Source organism: Heteronotia binoei, chromosome 6 (assembly GCF_032191835.1).
Source record: "Heteronotia binoei isolate CCM8104 ecotype False Entrance Well chromosome 6, APGP_CSIRO_Hbin_v1, whole genome shotgun sequence".
Taxonomy (NCBI): Eukaryota; Metazoa; Chordata; class Lepidosauria; order Squamata; family Gekkonidae; genus Heteronotia; species Heteronotia binoei.
In genome coordinates this window covers 83,786,234-83,801,239 of record NC_083228.1, presented here as the reverse complement: position 1 = coordinate 83,801,239, position 15,006 = coordinate 83,786,234, and the positions used below count along the sequence as shown (strand labels likewise).

The 15,006-nt window shown below is 42.2% G+C and overlaps 1 protein-coding gene across 1 annotated transcript in view; it reads left to right on the top strand.

Annotated features, from left to right (window-relative positions):
* PCCB (propionyl-CoA carboxylase subunit beta) overlaps window positions 1-14,075 on the top strand; it is a 40,796-nt gene extending 26,721 nt beyond the window's left edge. The window contains exons 11-15 of the mRNA XM_060241975.1: window positions 1,330-1,437; window positions 2,292-2,392; window positions 8,555-8,653; window positions 8,808-8,901; window positions 12,679-14,075. Coding sequence (XP_060097958.1) covers window positions 1,330-1,437; window positions 2,292-2,392; window positions 8,555-8,653; window positions 8,808-8,901; window positions 12,679-12,800 — 524 coding nt within the window. The 3' untranslated portion in view covers window positions 12,801-14,075. The remainder of the gene's footprint in view (window positions 1-1,329; window positions 1,438-2,291; window positions 2,393-8,554; window positions 8,654-8,807; window positions 8,902-12,678) is intronic.
* The last annotated feature ends 931 nt before the right edge of the window (window positions 14,076-15,006 follow it).

Sequence of the window (15,006 nt, the reverse complement as noted above, 5' to 3'; positions counted from 1 at the left end):
GGGCAAGGCATCCTATAGAGGCCTTGCCAAGATGTGGTGGATTCCTTCCAACAGGGAGTGCTGCATCCCCTCCTACAGTCTTCAGAGAGGGGAGGAGCTTCCTTCAGGCCCTCCTGACCCTGCTCCTTTCAACCTTAGCAGCAAGAGCCAGAGTGTTCTCCATGGCTGATTTCCCTTTGCTTTACAAAGGGCCTAGTTTGTGCTGAGGTCAGCTTCTTTGGAGGTTCCATCCCTCTGGAACTTCTGTGTGATCTGAGTAATTCCCACTAGAAGCTGTCACTGCCCCCACATCTCAGCTGTGACAACAGCAAGATTCCCATGCCCACTTGCAAAAACAGTTGCCTGGTTTATGCTGTTGTGGTATCCCATCCTCATCAAAGAGCTATCCAATTCCGATGGCAGAGTCTTCTAACTCGGTCATATCCGTTTCATTCTGGGCATCATTTAGGGGCTAAAGTCTGTCTGCTGTGGGGAAGATTCTGCCAGCTTTAGTGTGCCAGTGTAGCTTGAATTATTCTGGTAACCTTGCGCTGCTTGAAAGAAATAAGGGCCCTGACTAGCTCTTGGTGGGTGAGTGATGTATGGGATTTTTGTGACCCTTGAATTGATCCTCTTGCCAGAGGGATGATTCTTTGGCATTTGCTGTATATTGCTTCCTATTGAAACATAATTGTTACTTCTATGTGCTACAAACTGTAGCCATGCCTTTATGCTCAGGCACATCCTAAAAGGCTACTTTGATTTGAGTGGGCACTGAAGGAGGGGCTGTTGAAAGGGTTTGCACCCACTAAGTTACTTGCCCCAGCCAGCTCTACTGACACCGCCCAGTGGTGATTTCTTGGGCCTTAGCTGTTTGGCACCAAAAAGTATGCCTTCTCCTCTGCCTCAGTCTGCAGTGGGTGAATTGCAGTCTGTGACTCTGTCCTAGATCTGTGTTTATCAGCGTTTTAAACGGTAGGGCTCTCTTGCATCTGCGACTGGGGACAATACAATATAAGTAATCTTTGCAGGAATCTCTGGTCCTGTCCAGTGCTTCAACAGAGGAGCAGGGCTTCCACATCATTTTGACTGAGGCAATAAATCCTGCATCTGTTTAAGAAATTTTTTAAAACAACCAATGGGTGAGAAAAGGAGGAACATTGAAAAGTAAAAAAGATGAAAGAAAGTGAGCATGGGAGACAGGGAGCTGGCAATTAATCCTCAGTGCTTACATCTGTCAAGAATGTTCTCCTCCTTTGAGTGAAATTTTATTGTAACTGATCTGTGTATTTGTGCATGGAAGAATTCATGTGCCATCAATAGTATTTTATATCTATTTTTAAAAATTAGGCTGCCTGGATATAAATTCTTCTGTGAAGGGAGCTCGTTTTGTCCGATTTTGTGATGCTTTCAACATTCCTCTGATAACTTTTGTGGATGTGCCTGGATTTTTACCAGGTACGTTATTCTGAGTCTTCCTTTATTGATTGTATTTAGAAAATTTTCATACCACCTTTCCAGGGACCTGTTCAAGGTGGTTCATGAAGTGAAAAAACAACACTATAACACTGGAGAAACAGGAATTATAAGAATTATCAGTATTAAAAGAAGACATTAAAAACAAGCCAGAGCATAAAAACAGCACAAAATTATATTAAGCAGCTGACAGCCCTGTCTGGTCATCACCCATCTAATCACTGCAGGTGGGGATGTAGGGGGCAGGGCTTGGGAAAGTAAACTGGCAGGCTGAATAGTATGGGAGAAGGTGGTCCTTCAGGTACCCTGGCCCCAAATTGCTTAAGGCCTTCCAGGTAAGAGCCAGCCCTGTTTGCCTCTGATAACCACATACATGCTACTTTATATGGCTTGACATATTTTGAATAGGTTTTTTTAGAATATTTAATCTCAGATTACTTAAAAACCCAAAGGGAATAATAGATAACCCTGTAGTTTAAAAATGGCTTCCTAGAATGCTTTCTGTCAAACTAAGAAGTGACATGCAGATGGTGTGGCACTTTCTGGCTCATAGAAAGACATTGGTCTTGTGCCTAGCACCAGAGGTCCATACTGTACAATGGAGGATGGCCTCCACACTGCAGGCTTAGAGTACAAGCCAGATTCTGTAAATCTGTTGTCTGTCTTGTTACCGATATCTGGTTCAATCATACTTTCCACTTCTGCCTTTGTTACTCAGATAAGTGGTGTGATTTTAACTGCTATCATCATTGATAATTGCTGTATGTCATTTCTTATTTAACATCCTGTCCTGGAGGAATTTTCTTTTAATAGTTATCGGTTTTTGTTATATCCAGGAACAGCTCAAGAATATGGTGGGATCATACGGCATGGCGCAAAACTCCTGTTTGCTTTTGCAGAAGCAACAGTGCCAAAAATCACCATTATCACAAGAAAGGTAAAGTAAAATGCATCTTATAGTTGTGGACCAGCTGAGACTGACTAGAGATTTGCCTGTCTTTGGTTCTTCTCTCATATGTCTCTTTTTGTTTTTGAGCTTGTGCTTAACTTTGAGAGATTTTCTTACTTGCAAGTGGAGTGATAAATAATTTATATGGAGTTATTTACAGTCTGTAGAAGTATTAATTGTATTGCCCTTCTTGTTTTTTAAAAAATAAATGGCTGGTTTGGGCTTATGCTGTAGGTAAGAATAGCCAAGCAGTGCACAATTTTGTTTTCTATTCCTATTCAAACTCACATTCATGTCAATGGGATTTGTGCAGGAAAAATTCCCTGTGGATTGCATTACTTGATGATCTGTGTCAAAACCAGGTCAATTGCTCAGGTTAATTTAAGCAGTAAAAAAAATTATGATAGAGCTTTCTGTCTGTGCAGACTTGGAAAAAAGAACATTGATCTTATTTTGCTCTTCAGTGAACTGCTTCCACTGTTCTACAGACAGGGCTATGTAAATTAAATAGGGTTGGCATTCTAAAGACTCTGTTACCCTCATCTGCTTGGGAAGGCTATTCCACAGAATTGGAGCAACAATGGAGAAGGAAGATATAGGAGAAGAAGCTCCTTTGGATAGGTGGGTCCTAGGCTGGGAAAGTCTTTAATGGCCTCAACTAGTATCCTGAATTGGATTTACCAGCTGAAGGGCAGTCTAACACAGAGGGCAGTCTTACACAGAACATGTTAGTTGTCCAACTGCAAGGTTACAAAAGTGTGAATCAGCATGGCTAAATCAGCTGAGTCTAAGCAGAATGAGAGTTGGGTGAGTCAGATGCAGATGATAGAAGGCACAACATCAGTCTCCTTTTCAAACAATATGGTTGGGTTAATGAGCACTCCTAGGCTCCTCCTGAGTTCGATCCCTGGTGGAAGCTGAGTTTTCAGGTATCCGGCTCGAGGTTGACTCAGCCTTCCATCCTTCCGAGGGTGGAATGAGTACCCAGCTTGCCAGGGGAGGGGGGGAGTGTAGATGACTGGGGAAGGTAATGGCAAACCACCCCATAAAAAGTCTGCCGTGAAAACGTGAAAGCAATGTCACCCCAGAGTCAGAAACAACTGGTGCTTGCACAGGGGACCTTTCCTTTCCTAGGCTCTTAATCTTTGCAGATACCAACTCCACTGTATCCACTACAACCAGATACAGTCACTTTAAAACATCAGCATCCCTGACTACTACTACTACTACTACTACAGGTAACGTCAAACATACAACATTCTAAAACATTAAGAAATACAATACATACACTAAAGATTATAATAATTACAATAAATACAATAAGATCCATAAAATACATCCACTATACAGCTAAAAGATGGTATAAAATCCTAGGGAGGGTCTGATGAAAGGGGAAGAGGGGATAAAGGAGAAGGATGGGGAGGCCAATTCTAGATGAAGCCTGTCACTGCCCTCAACCATAAGCCCAGCGGAACAACTCTTGTTTTGCAAGGCCAGTGAAGCATCACCTTTGTCTTATCTACACAGGGCCAGTCCTAGACTGTCTGGCACCCCAGGCAAGGCTAACTTCTGGTGCAACCCCCCCTCCCCCGCACTGATAACATCACTAAGTCACATGGGGGATGCCCAATTCAGTGCCTCGAGAAGGCTCGCACCCTAGGCAACCTACATTCAACTCCAGCTTGTTTTGTGTCAGCCACCTGACATTGTCCTCAAAGCACTGATTCATAGCCCATGGACACATTTAGAAGTTTGGATAATAAAATATAGAACTGGATATAATCTGCATATTGATGACAACCAAACCTGAAGCTCTGGCCAGCCTCATTCAGGAGCCTCATATAATACTTAAATGTTATTGCAATGTCAATGGAAATAATCCTGAGGGGGGACCACTTTTAATGATTCAGTTAAAAGTTTATGATGGTGTCTTGTGAGAAATCTAGGAAACCTTCCTCAAGAAGTAATTATGTGGATTTGGTACCTTTCCTACACAAAATGGCAAAAAAGCTGTAGCTTGCCTCTTACATTTTGGAGGCAATTCATAGTTTAGATCACTGCATAAATCAAGGACCTCCTTCATTCCCCTGAAAACAGATGTGTCTCTTTTATGACAATGAATGTTTATTTATTTATTTTAGAAGATTTATATTCCGCCCTACCCTGTAAGTGTGCTGAGGGCAGATTACAACAAAGTCAGATAACTGACTTCATATAATATCCAGATATTAGATGAAGGGTACTTTCAGATGAAAAGGTAGCATTTCTCTGGTTCTGGATAAGAAAAAGGTCCTTGTCCCAAGCAAACATTTTTGGTTTTTAGTATTTGTGTGTGTGTGCAGCTGGAAGTCATGGTGACCTTTGGTGACTGACCCCTACTTGACAAAGTTTTATTCAAGGTGTGAGCTTTCATGTACATGCACATTTCCTCAGACATTCTGAAATGAAATTTATAGACCATAAATATACATACATATAAATTCGCGCCATGAATAAAACTTTGTTGGTCTTAAAGGCCTGGCTGAAGAGCTCCATTTTACAGGCTCTGTGGAACTGTAATAGGTCCTGCAGGGCCCTGATCTCTAATGGAAGCTCATTACACCAGGTAGGGGCCAGGGCCAAAAGGCCTTGGCCCTAGTTGAGGCAAGTTGGACGTCTCTGAAGCCAGGGATTGCCAGAAGTTGCTGGTTTGTAGATTATAAAGCCCTCCAGGGTCTCAAGCTGAGGTTTTTCACACCTATTTGCCTGGACCCTTTTTTGGAGATGCCAGGGATTGAACCTGGGACCTTCTGTTTACCAAGCAGATGCTCTACCACTGAGCCACCATCCCTCCCCAGATCAGAGTTAAGGGCAGCCCCAAGTTGAGAGAGTTACACAAATCCAACCTGGAAGTGACCATTAGATGGGTAGCCAGGTCATAGAAGGTGAGCTATGGGCTCTTCACCTATCGAAGGCCAGAAGCCTGATTTCCAATCCCAGTCCCCTGCAACCCAGATGCAGGACCTCCATCTTCAGTGAGTTCATTTTCAGCAGGCTTTGTTGCTTGTACGCCCTGTCCAGATTTTCTGGGGCAGAGTCCAAGCAGCCATCCATCAGTAGACGAAGCTGGGTGTCATCTGCATATTGGTGACAACCCAGCCCATACCTCCGGATAATCTGGGCAAGGGGGTACATATAGATATTAAATAACACTGGAGAGAGAATTGCTTCCTGTGGCACGCCGCATTCTAGTGGATGTCGCTGGGACACCCCCATAGCTGCCCTGTCCCAACTGTAGAGAAATGAGGCTAGCCACTGCAAGGAGAGCCCCTGTATCCCCACATCAGCAAGGTGGTGGGTTAACAGATCATGGTCAATATTGAATGCTGCTGACAGGTTGAGAAATATCAAAAGTGTTGATTCACCTCAATCCAAATGTCTTTGGAGGTCATCCACCAGAGCAACCACACTGTGTTGCACCCGGCCTCTCAATATTTTAATGGTTTTGGAGGGAAAGGGAAACCTCTCAGCTTAAAGGTGGTTTAGCAAAGGAAGAATCAGGAAATTGCTGGTCTTTTCACCTTTTGCTTTTATGAGGGTAAGGTCATCCTCAGTAATATCTTTGGCAGGTGGGCAACCTTGGACTGCATTTCTTCACATTCCTCTAGGTCAGGGGTGTCAAACATTTGTTAGGAGGGCTGGATCTGACATAAATGGGACTTTGTGGGGCCGAGTCATGCATGTCCTAAAATGTAATGCCAGATAGCAGAGATATAGACTTTATAGAGGACACAGGCCAACACAATTAAATATATCAGTTTTTAACTTAAAATGCAAACATGCTTAACACTCTTGCAATATTTTGTTTAAAATGGAAAGGGGGGATAGTGGGATTTTGCAATGCAATTTTTAAAATAAAACATCAAGAAAAAGCGCAAAGATCACAGCAGAAACTTTAAAAAATAAAATGTTCTCAAGCTGGGAAAACATGAAATGGCAAGACACTGCAAGCTTCTCACCGCCCCCCCCCCCCCCCCCCACACACCTTGGGTCTACTCAGGTTAGCAATGGCTCTCCTGTGTCATATCTCCTTTGGCTGTGGGTTCCCAAGTTAGAGTACTCACTGGGCACTAGTTCTCACTCCACTTAGAAGAGACAAAGCTGGTTCAAGGCATCAACGCTTGGTTTGCAAGGACACAACTCCAGGAAGCTTCAGCTGGCCTTAGGAATGCTGGGAAGTTCTTCTTCATTGAAACAGACAAAGTTGCAAGGAAAATGTGAAGTGGATTTTCTGTTTACCTCTGCTCTGCCCAGAAGCCAGAGTGGGAAATCCATTCCGCATTTTCTTTGCAGCTTTGCTTTCAGCTTTAGCCTCTGCAAAGAAAAGGCAGAAGCAGCATTTGGAGTTTCACAGGGTGAGGACAGGAGTGGGGGAGAGGGGAGAGGAGAGCCCTGCGGACCTGATTGAAACCCTGGGTGGGTTGGTTTGGTCCGTGGACCGCATGTTTGACACCCCTGCTCTAAGCGATTTGTGGCTTTTGCCCACCGAAGAGTACTTTTGTGCTGTTGTAGGCAGTGTTTAATGCCCCATTACTTAAACACAATACCTCAGGACTGGATGGCGAGTAGGGGTGTGCATTCAGGATAAACTGAAAAAAATACTTGGAAAATGCCTTATTGGTATCCGAGTAAGAGAGGATCAACTGGGGCAGTGGGAGCTGACAGCTTCACACTGCCTTGGCTGGGGCGGGCTGGCTGTGTGCCACCTCAGAGCTCCATGCTGCCTTGGCTGGGCTGGCTGCACTGGCCCCATAGCATAGGGTATAAGGGAACTGAAAAAAAAAATTGAGTTTCCCAAATCCAAATGCCATACTGGTATTTGGGAATATCAGGAAATACCAATTTTTTGGGGGTCAATATATCCCAACTCAAAAAATACTTTTTTTTTTTTGCACGCCTCTAATGGTGAGGAGGAGCAATGCATTTTTGTAGATCTGTTTGTGTGTTTTTCTTTGCTTACCAATTGTAAAACTACCTTTTTACCACAAAGAGGCTGTGGGAGCAGCTGCCTGTTTACTTAGAGCATTTAATATCCTGCTTTTTATGGTCAAAGATAATCTCCAATCAACCAACAAAAATCTAAAATTACTGTACTGCATTGTGTATTAAACAGCTTGATGCCTCAAAGAGAAGAGGTGAGCTGGCAGGGGAGTGGGCTGAGTGGCTGGATCTCATTCAGGCCTTGATGACAGCTGGTCTTCTCTTGGCTGGCAGTTGGCAGTGCAGCAACATGGCAGCAGAAGAAGAAACATTGTTTCCTTTTTCATCATACCAAAGGAGAGCAAGAAAGGATTCTAGTATTTTCCTGCCTTTTTTATGCAGTAAAAATAAGGACAGAGAAGGCAGAACTGGAAGTGGGTAGAGTCTATTTCCATCAAAAGGGATAAAAACCTCCCAGTTTATATAGGTCTACTTGTAGAGTGACTCACTCAGATTCCTTCATCCACAAATGGAGAATATGACGCCCCTCCCCCCCAATAAAGTCCTGGTTATGATGTAAAGTTACATTGATAGACTAATCTGTCTTGTTCCCTAGGGTGATTTCTCCAACTCAGAACACTCCAACAGATGGTCATTATATCTCTTTGTGCTTGTATACACTCAAATGCACACATATACTGTATGTGATAAAAAAGGAAATTTAGGTTTCTTTGGGGACCCATGCATTTTTCAGGTGAAACAGCTATGGCCCAAAAATTGCTGGTCTGACAGTGAAAAATTACTTTCTAGGTATTAAACTAAATCTTAGGGAGCCTTATAGGAATAGAATCAACAATTACACTGGATTTAAGGCTATTAAATACTTTGTTCCTTTAGTTTGAAAACTGTATCTAAGCCACAGTTTTGAAGACAAAGAAAATTACAAGAGATGCTTTAGGATCTCTATATTACATCTTTAGTGTGTGAAACCAGGAAACACTTTATATTGACTAGCTGAATTTAGAAAGGTGAATGCATATAGAGAAGATGCTGAAATCAGATTGTAAATAAAAAGGAAGCATACTGCAAAGTATTTTAAATTAATGCAGTGGAACTTATTCGTTTTATAACAGCAATGAGGTAGAAGCACACAGAATCCTGATTGGCTGATATTGCTGTTTCCTTTTCCAGGCTTATGGTGGGGCCTATGATGTGATGAGTTCAAAGCACTTAAGAGGAGATGCAAATTATGCATGGCCAACAGCAGAGGTAGCTGTGATGGGAGCCAAGGTAGGTGAAGGCAACGTTCATTAGTAATCACATCTGGGCATTTTTTCAACTTTTGTCACTTGATTCACTTTACAGTTCAGACAGTAAACTAACCCACGTTCCAAAGGCTTAACAAATGTTCAGTTGTTTAATATTCTTGTCCTTTCTTCTTCAGGGAGCTGTCCAGATCATTTTCAGAGGAAAGGAGAAAAATGCAGAAGCAGAATATGTAGAAAAATTTGCAAATCCTTTCCCTGCAGCAACCAAAGGTATTGTTGTTTCAAGTTTCTGCTAATCAAAGCCTTTTATTGACCACAGGTTTTTTTTGTTCTAAGAAATTATTTCTATATGATCTATTCTGCTTCTTCCAAAGCAGGAGGGATAATTTTCCCAACTTGCAAAGGTCTAGCTGTAGTCACATTAAGAATTGAAAAACACATAACAGGCTGGAATAGACGATTTACCACAGTTTTTAAATAGTAGTGCTAGACTAGGGTGCTTAATGTTGAATCTGCAGACACTTCTGGAATTTTGAGGAAATGGTTGCCATGCTAAGGGAATGTGCTTAACAAGTTACTTCTTGATTAGGCTAGTTATCCAAAGATGGCCAATCTCTGCTTTGCCAAGTCTCAGGATTTAAATGAAGAATTATATTATTTAGGAGGAGAGGAAATATGGGCAATATAATCCTGCCATTGCCAATCCTGATTACTGTGAAGCTCTAATTTCCAAAAGAAGAGCGGGCAGATGAGAGGCTCAGATGGAGGTGGATCTGCTGAAACAGCCAGAGGCAGCTGGCTGAGAAAGCTAATTTGCAGGTTTCTTAGTTTAACTGCTTCAATAAACAGTGCTGCTTGGGAAGTAATAACTATAGCAACTGAAAACTGTTGCAGAAAAGAGAACTGGAGTGTGATCTTATAACTCCTGACTACAGAAAAGCCACAAAAAGGGTTGGTCACAAAATGGGAAAATGTGGTATATTTCAGTTCATGTCTGCAGAGCCATGAACTTTTAAGTGCCAAATGAACTGGTTTGGTTTGTGAGGTTCATAATTTAATAGAATGCCCCCCAGCATGCTATAGACACCAAATTTGCATAGAATCTCTGGATGAATTTCCTCTACCTGCCCTCCAAGTTTGGTGAGGATTGGATTTACAGGATCTGAGTTACAGCCTCCCCAAAGAAGGTGCCCCTTCATCAGGAATCTTTTCAAGTTTTCACCACTGATGTGGTGTCATTTGTGTATCTCAAACTGTTAATGTTCCTTCCATGAATTTTCACTCCATCTTCATCTAAATCTAATCCAGATTTCATGATATGTTCTGCATATAAATTGAAGAGAAACGGAGATAAAACACATCCTTATTGGACACCTTTGCCAGTTGGCATTCATTCCGTTTCTCCATATTCTGTCCTAACAGATAGAAGCATACTTAAAAGCTGTAAGTCTAAAGGCTGGATGTCACAACTTTTTAAACTAGAGGTATGTTTAGATGTCTAGGGTCATGATTTACATATCACAGTTGCATTAATGTATATAGCATACACACAGCTGACATTGTGGAGAAAAACTTTCTCCTTCAGACAGATGTAATTGCTGTCTTTTACCTAGGGAGCAATCTAAACATGCACCCTTTCCAGAAGTTTTTAAGCAGGCATGCTGAAATTGGGCTGCTTGCGGCTACCCTCTGGGAAAAGGGTTTGAAGCAATGGCAGAGCCTTCCATCCCACTGCAAATGGTCTCCACCTCAGCAGACACAACTCTGAGCTGTTCTGCTCTACACACAATTTTCAAGCTGTTTGGGAGACCAGGACCAATCCTTGCACCTTTAGAAAAAGAAACGAATGTATTATTGGCCTAAAAACTGACGACCTTAATTGCAGTGAAGACTGTTATCAAATCCCCTTTTATGGGCTGCTAATGTTAGAATTAATCTTGGAGGTTTTAGCTAGGAGGGTTCTGCAATCTCCATCATTTGTGAAAGAGCGCTGCCCCTGCATAGCCATCTCCTTGGTAGTAGGTCAATACAAGGACTCTGGGGCCAGACCTTCTTTCCTGTTGGCTGTTGTGCCTTTGGGACTGATAAGTATTTTCATCCCAATCGCAGAGACTTTTAATTTCTCCTTTGATTCCTAGTGGTCACAGTTGTCAATCTGGTGTAGAGTGTTGGACTAGGCCAGGGGTGGGGAACAATGGCTCTCCAGATGTTTTTTGCCATTGGCCATGCTGGCTGGGGCTGATGGGAGTTATAGGCAAAAAACATCTGGAGAGTCACTGTTCCCCACCCCTGGACTAGGCTCTGGGAGCACCAGGTTTAAATTCTTGCTCTGCATGGAAGCTCACTGGGTAACCTTGGGCCAGTCGAGATGGGTAGCCATGTTAGCCTGCCTATAGGAGCAGAAAAGAGCAAGAATCCAGCAGCAGAATAACAAAGCTTATGGTGGGGTAGACCTTTTGTGAGTCACTGTTCACTTCTTCAGTCACACTCTCTCAACCTAATCTAGTTCACACAATGTTTGAGGATAAACAGAGAAGAACATATAAGCTACTTTGGGTCCCCATGGGGGAAAAAGGTAGAGTATAAATGAAGCAAAAAATCAAAACAATAATTATTCTGAATCTGTGGGGTAGAATCCCAGAGAAATTGTTTGCAACTAATTATAGCAGAGTATGCAGACTGGGCAAGGGGGACTGCCTACATCATGATGCCGTCTGTTGTATATTGGTTTGTAGCGTGAAGGTATTCTGTATTTTCTTCAGCTCTTTCATTTATATTCTCATAGTGTGTATCCCTCTCTCCCTTCTTGCTTGTGGGAGAGTTGCTATAGTTTACAAATGGCTGTTGTGTGAGCTCTCAAAAGTGGCAGCATAGCAAGAGGCTGTTCTATGTTTGGAAAGATCCTTATGTTAGGGGAACATGCTGCCATTAATCCCCCAAAGTTTTTACTTTAAAATACATACCTAGGACTTCAGAAAGTTTGTCTGAGACCTCAAGATCTATTCCATTGACTGTAAACTGAAGCCATTGTATGCTGAAATAGCATGTTTCATGTTGTATTTCAAATTTATCTAAACTAAGATAAAAGGGACAAAATGATTGTTTACATGATATTGTATATACATTAGAGATGGGCATGAACTGGAAAAATGGTGCTTTAGTTGATTTGGGAGGTGTAGAACAGCCCCCATCATGAGTTAGAGATGCCAAACTCACCTGGAGTCTTCAGCAGGCTCTCCTCCACCCACCTTCCATGTTTGGTGGAGACTGCATTTGGAACGTCCCAAGTTATAGCCCCCTAAATCAAGTGCCTCCAGGAAAGCTCAGTTTCAGCTCTCTCATGACAACTAACTCTTCTCTCTTTGTGCTGCAAAGTGAAAGCAGCTGAGTCAGGGAGTCTGCTCCCATAAAACAGAATGGGAGCTCTGTGATTGGCTCCCAGTCAAGCTATGGACAACCGCGATGGGTGTTTCGAGGCTTCCAGAAGTCCACCTCTCCCTCCCTCTGACATTCATGTCTTGTGGCTCTCCACATCTGATGTTTATTCTATGTGGCTCTTACATTAAACAAGTTTGGCCACCCCTGCTCTGGGGTAAGACTTGTTTCATCTAATGTTCCCTCAGTGAATAGTTTGAATCTCACAAATGAACTACAAAACAAAACATTGCAAAAGAAATGCATTTTGTTTTTGGATCGGGGACAATGCAATTCCATGAATAACTTCTAAATGAAGCATGAATCAGCCTGATTTGTTTATTAGTCCATGCCCATTCCTAATATACATCTTAACAATGAAATTTCATATTCAGATTTCAGTCACCAAGACTCCTGTGTCTCCTTTCCTTATTTATAAAGGCATCATAGTTAACTTAGTAAAAAAGAGTGTATTTTAACTGTTCCTCACTTCTTTTAGGACAACTTAAAAAATAATAAATTTGGCTTAATGAGAAAGCTAATGTGCATCAGATGGAGTTTGGTATTAGCATTGCTCCTTATTTCCATGCTAAGGAGTAGGAAATAATCATTTCCTCTTGATATGCTTAACAGGTTTTGTTGATGACATCATCCAGCCTTCTACTACTCGCCTTCGCATCTGCCGTGATTTAGAAGTGCTGGCAAGCAAAAGACAATCCAACCCTTGGAAGAAACATGCTAACATGCCACTCTGAATCAATTCAGAGTGCTAAGACGAGAAGAAAAATCAGAGCCTGCTCAATACATATTAACTTTGGTTTCTCTGAAATTTTCACAGCCTTGGATAACATTTAGTAATACTTTGAAATGGAAAACATGTAGAAATTCCTTCATGATGCTCAGGATAGGATATCCTACTTCACTTTCTGAGACTACTACAAAATAAAATTTGCAGATGTAAAATCAGCATTTTGCTAGAAAGTCAATACAGAAGATTTTAAAAGTAATGCAATTTACAGAGCACGATAGCTGTAAAAAAAGAGTATGTAACAATTTTTACTCCAGGACCACACAATTACATTTCATAGCATCACTGGTGTCAACATGGACCATGACTGCTGACTCTTCCCCAGCACTGTCAAGCTGTCTAGATAGTGTGATGTCCACAACCTTCGCACCAGATATGCAAGTCACCATGCAGTCAAAACATGTCACAGACCCCACACTCTACCTTTCTAAGGATCTAATCACTCACTACCAGAAGCCCACTGTGACGAACTCTACAAACAGCTAAAGTGCTCTACAAACAGCTAAAGGACTATGAAGGATTATTTCTTCAAAGAAACAGAGAGCCTTGAATGACAGGCTGCTCCAAGCAATCTGATAGGTTAGCATCAGCTAAGCAGAGAGAGGCTTTACAGCTGAACACTGAGGAGGAGAATTCATTCAGAATTCAGCCCTGACTGAGAGCAGTTTAACACACAGGAGAACTGGGGAAAGTTAACAAGGATGAGTGGATAGTTAGATGGAGACTCCCATTCAGGCCAAGGAGAGGGGATAGATCTAGACAAAGAAGGAATTTCCTTACCCATTCTAAACAGTGTGATAGCTTTGAAGAGTGTAGAGATTTCTCGTCTGGTGTGGTTAGAAACTACCTTTAGAGACCCCTTAAAAGTCAATTAAAAACTCAAGATGAGTCTTGGTCTTTCAAGAGGAAGGGTTTGGGTACTGGAAAGGGTGTACCAGCCTTTTGGAAGTTAAGAGAGAAAATACTCAAAAAGAGTATACGGAAGTGTTTGCTGAAAACACTGGGATGGGGTGGAAGGTTCTCAACCTAAAGATTTAAGTCACTGTGAAAAGCTTAAGAAACTCTCATTAGTCTGAAACAATACGAATTAAAGTCTGTGCATATACTGATTTTTACCTCAGTTATCTATATTAAGTTACCTCATAAATTTTATTCCTGATATTTAACTTGACCTTTCCCTGCTATGGTGAATAAAGTATTTTGTTAATTTGGAATTTAAAAACTTCTCAAGTGCTATTTAAATCATATAAGTTAAAGGAGGCACCCATTCTTTTCCTCAGGTTCCTGGGCTGAGCAAACAGCCAAAATATTATATTGTGACAGGGTGGGACAGCCAGAATTTTTCAGGAAAGAAGAAAACAGAGAAAAACAGGTTATTTACCTGTAATTGATGATCTTTAAGTGGTCATCTCTGCATTCACACCGTTGGGATTAGGTGCCAGCGCCAATCTCAATTGGTAAACTTCAAAGCTAAGGATTTTCATGTCCACACCTCAGTGTGCATGCCCAGAAGCCCCACTGCGCATGCTCACTGAGATGAGCGCAGACATCCCCACCAGTTCCTTCTGACCGCTGTATGATCCCATGAGAAGGACTGGCAGCAGTGCGGAAGGAGAGAGGGTGGTGTGAATACACAGATGACCACTCGAAGATCATCAGTTACAGGTAAGCAACCTGTTTATCTTCTTCATGGTCTCTGTGCATCACACCATTGGAAGATTAGTAAGCAAAAGGCCTACCTGGAGGAGGGTACAATGGTCCGTCAGCAGGTAAGTGAATGTAGAACAGCTTGGCCCACCATCGTGTTGGTGGAGACACAGGACCAGCGCATAGTGCTTCACAAAGGTATGTGATGAGGACCAAGTGGCAGCCTTACAGATGTCTTGAAGAGGGATACCACTCAGGAAGGCTGTGGAAGTAGCCATAACCACTTGTGGGAAGGGCGGGATATAAATTCTAAATAAATAAAAAATAAATAAATAACGTGTAGAATGGGCCCCGGAAGAGATTTCTTATCCAGCAAATAACAAAGTTTGATGGTTTCAGTCAGCCATTTAGAAAGCCTCTGGGAAGAGATGCGCTGCCATAGGGATGCAGGGGCGCGTAAGAGACGAAAAGTCTGGAGTCCTTACGGTAAGGACGGGATCAATGTA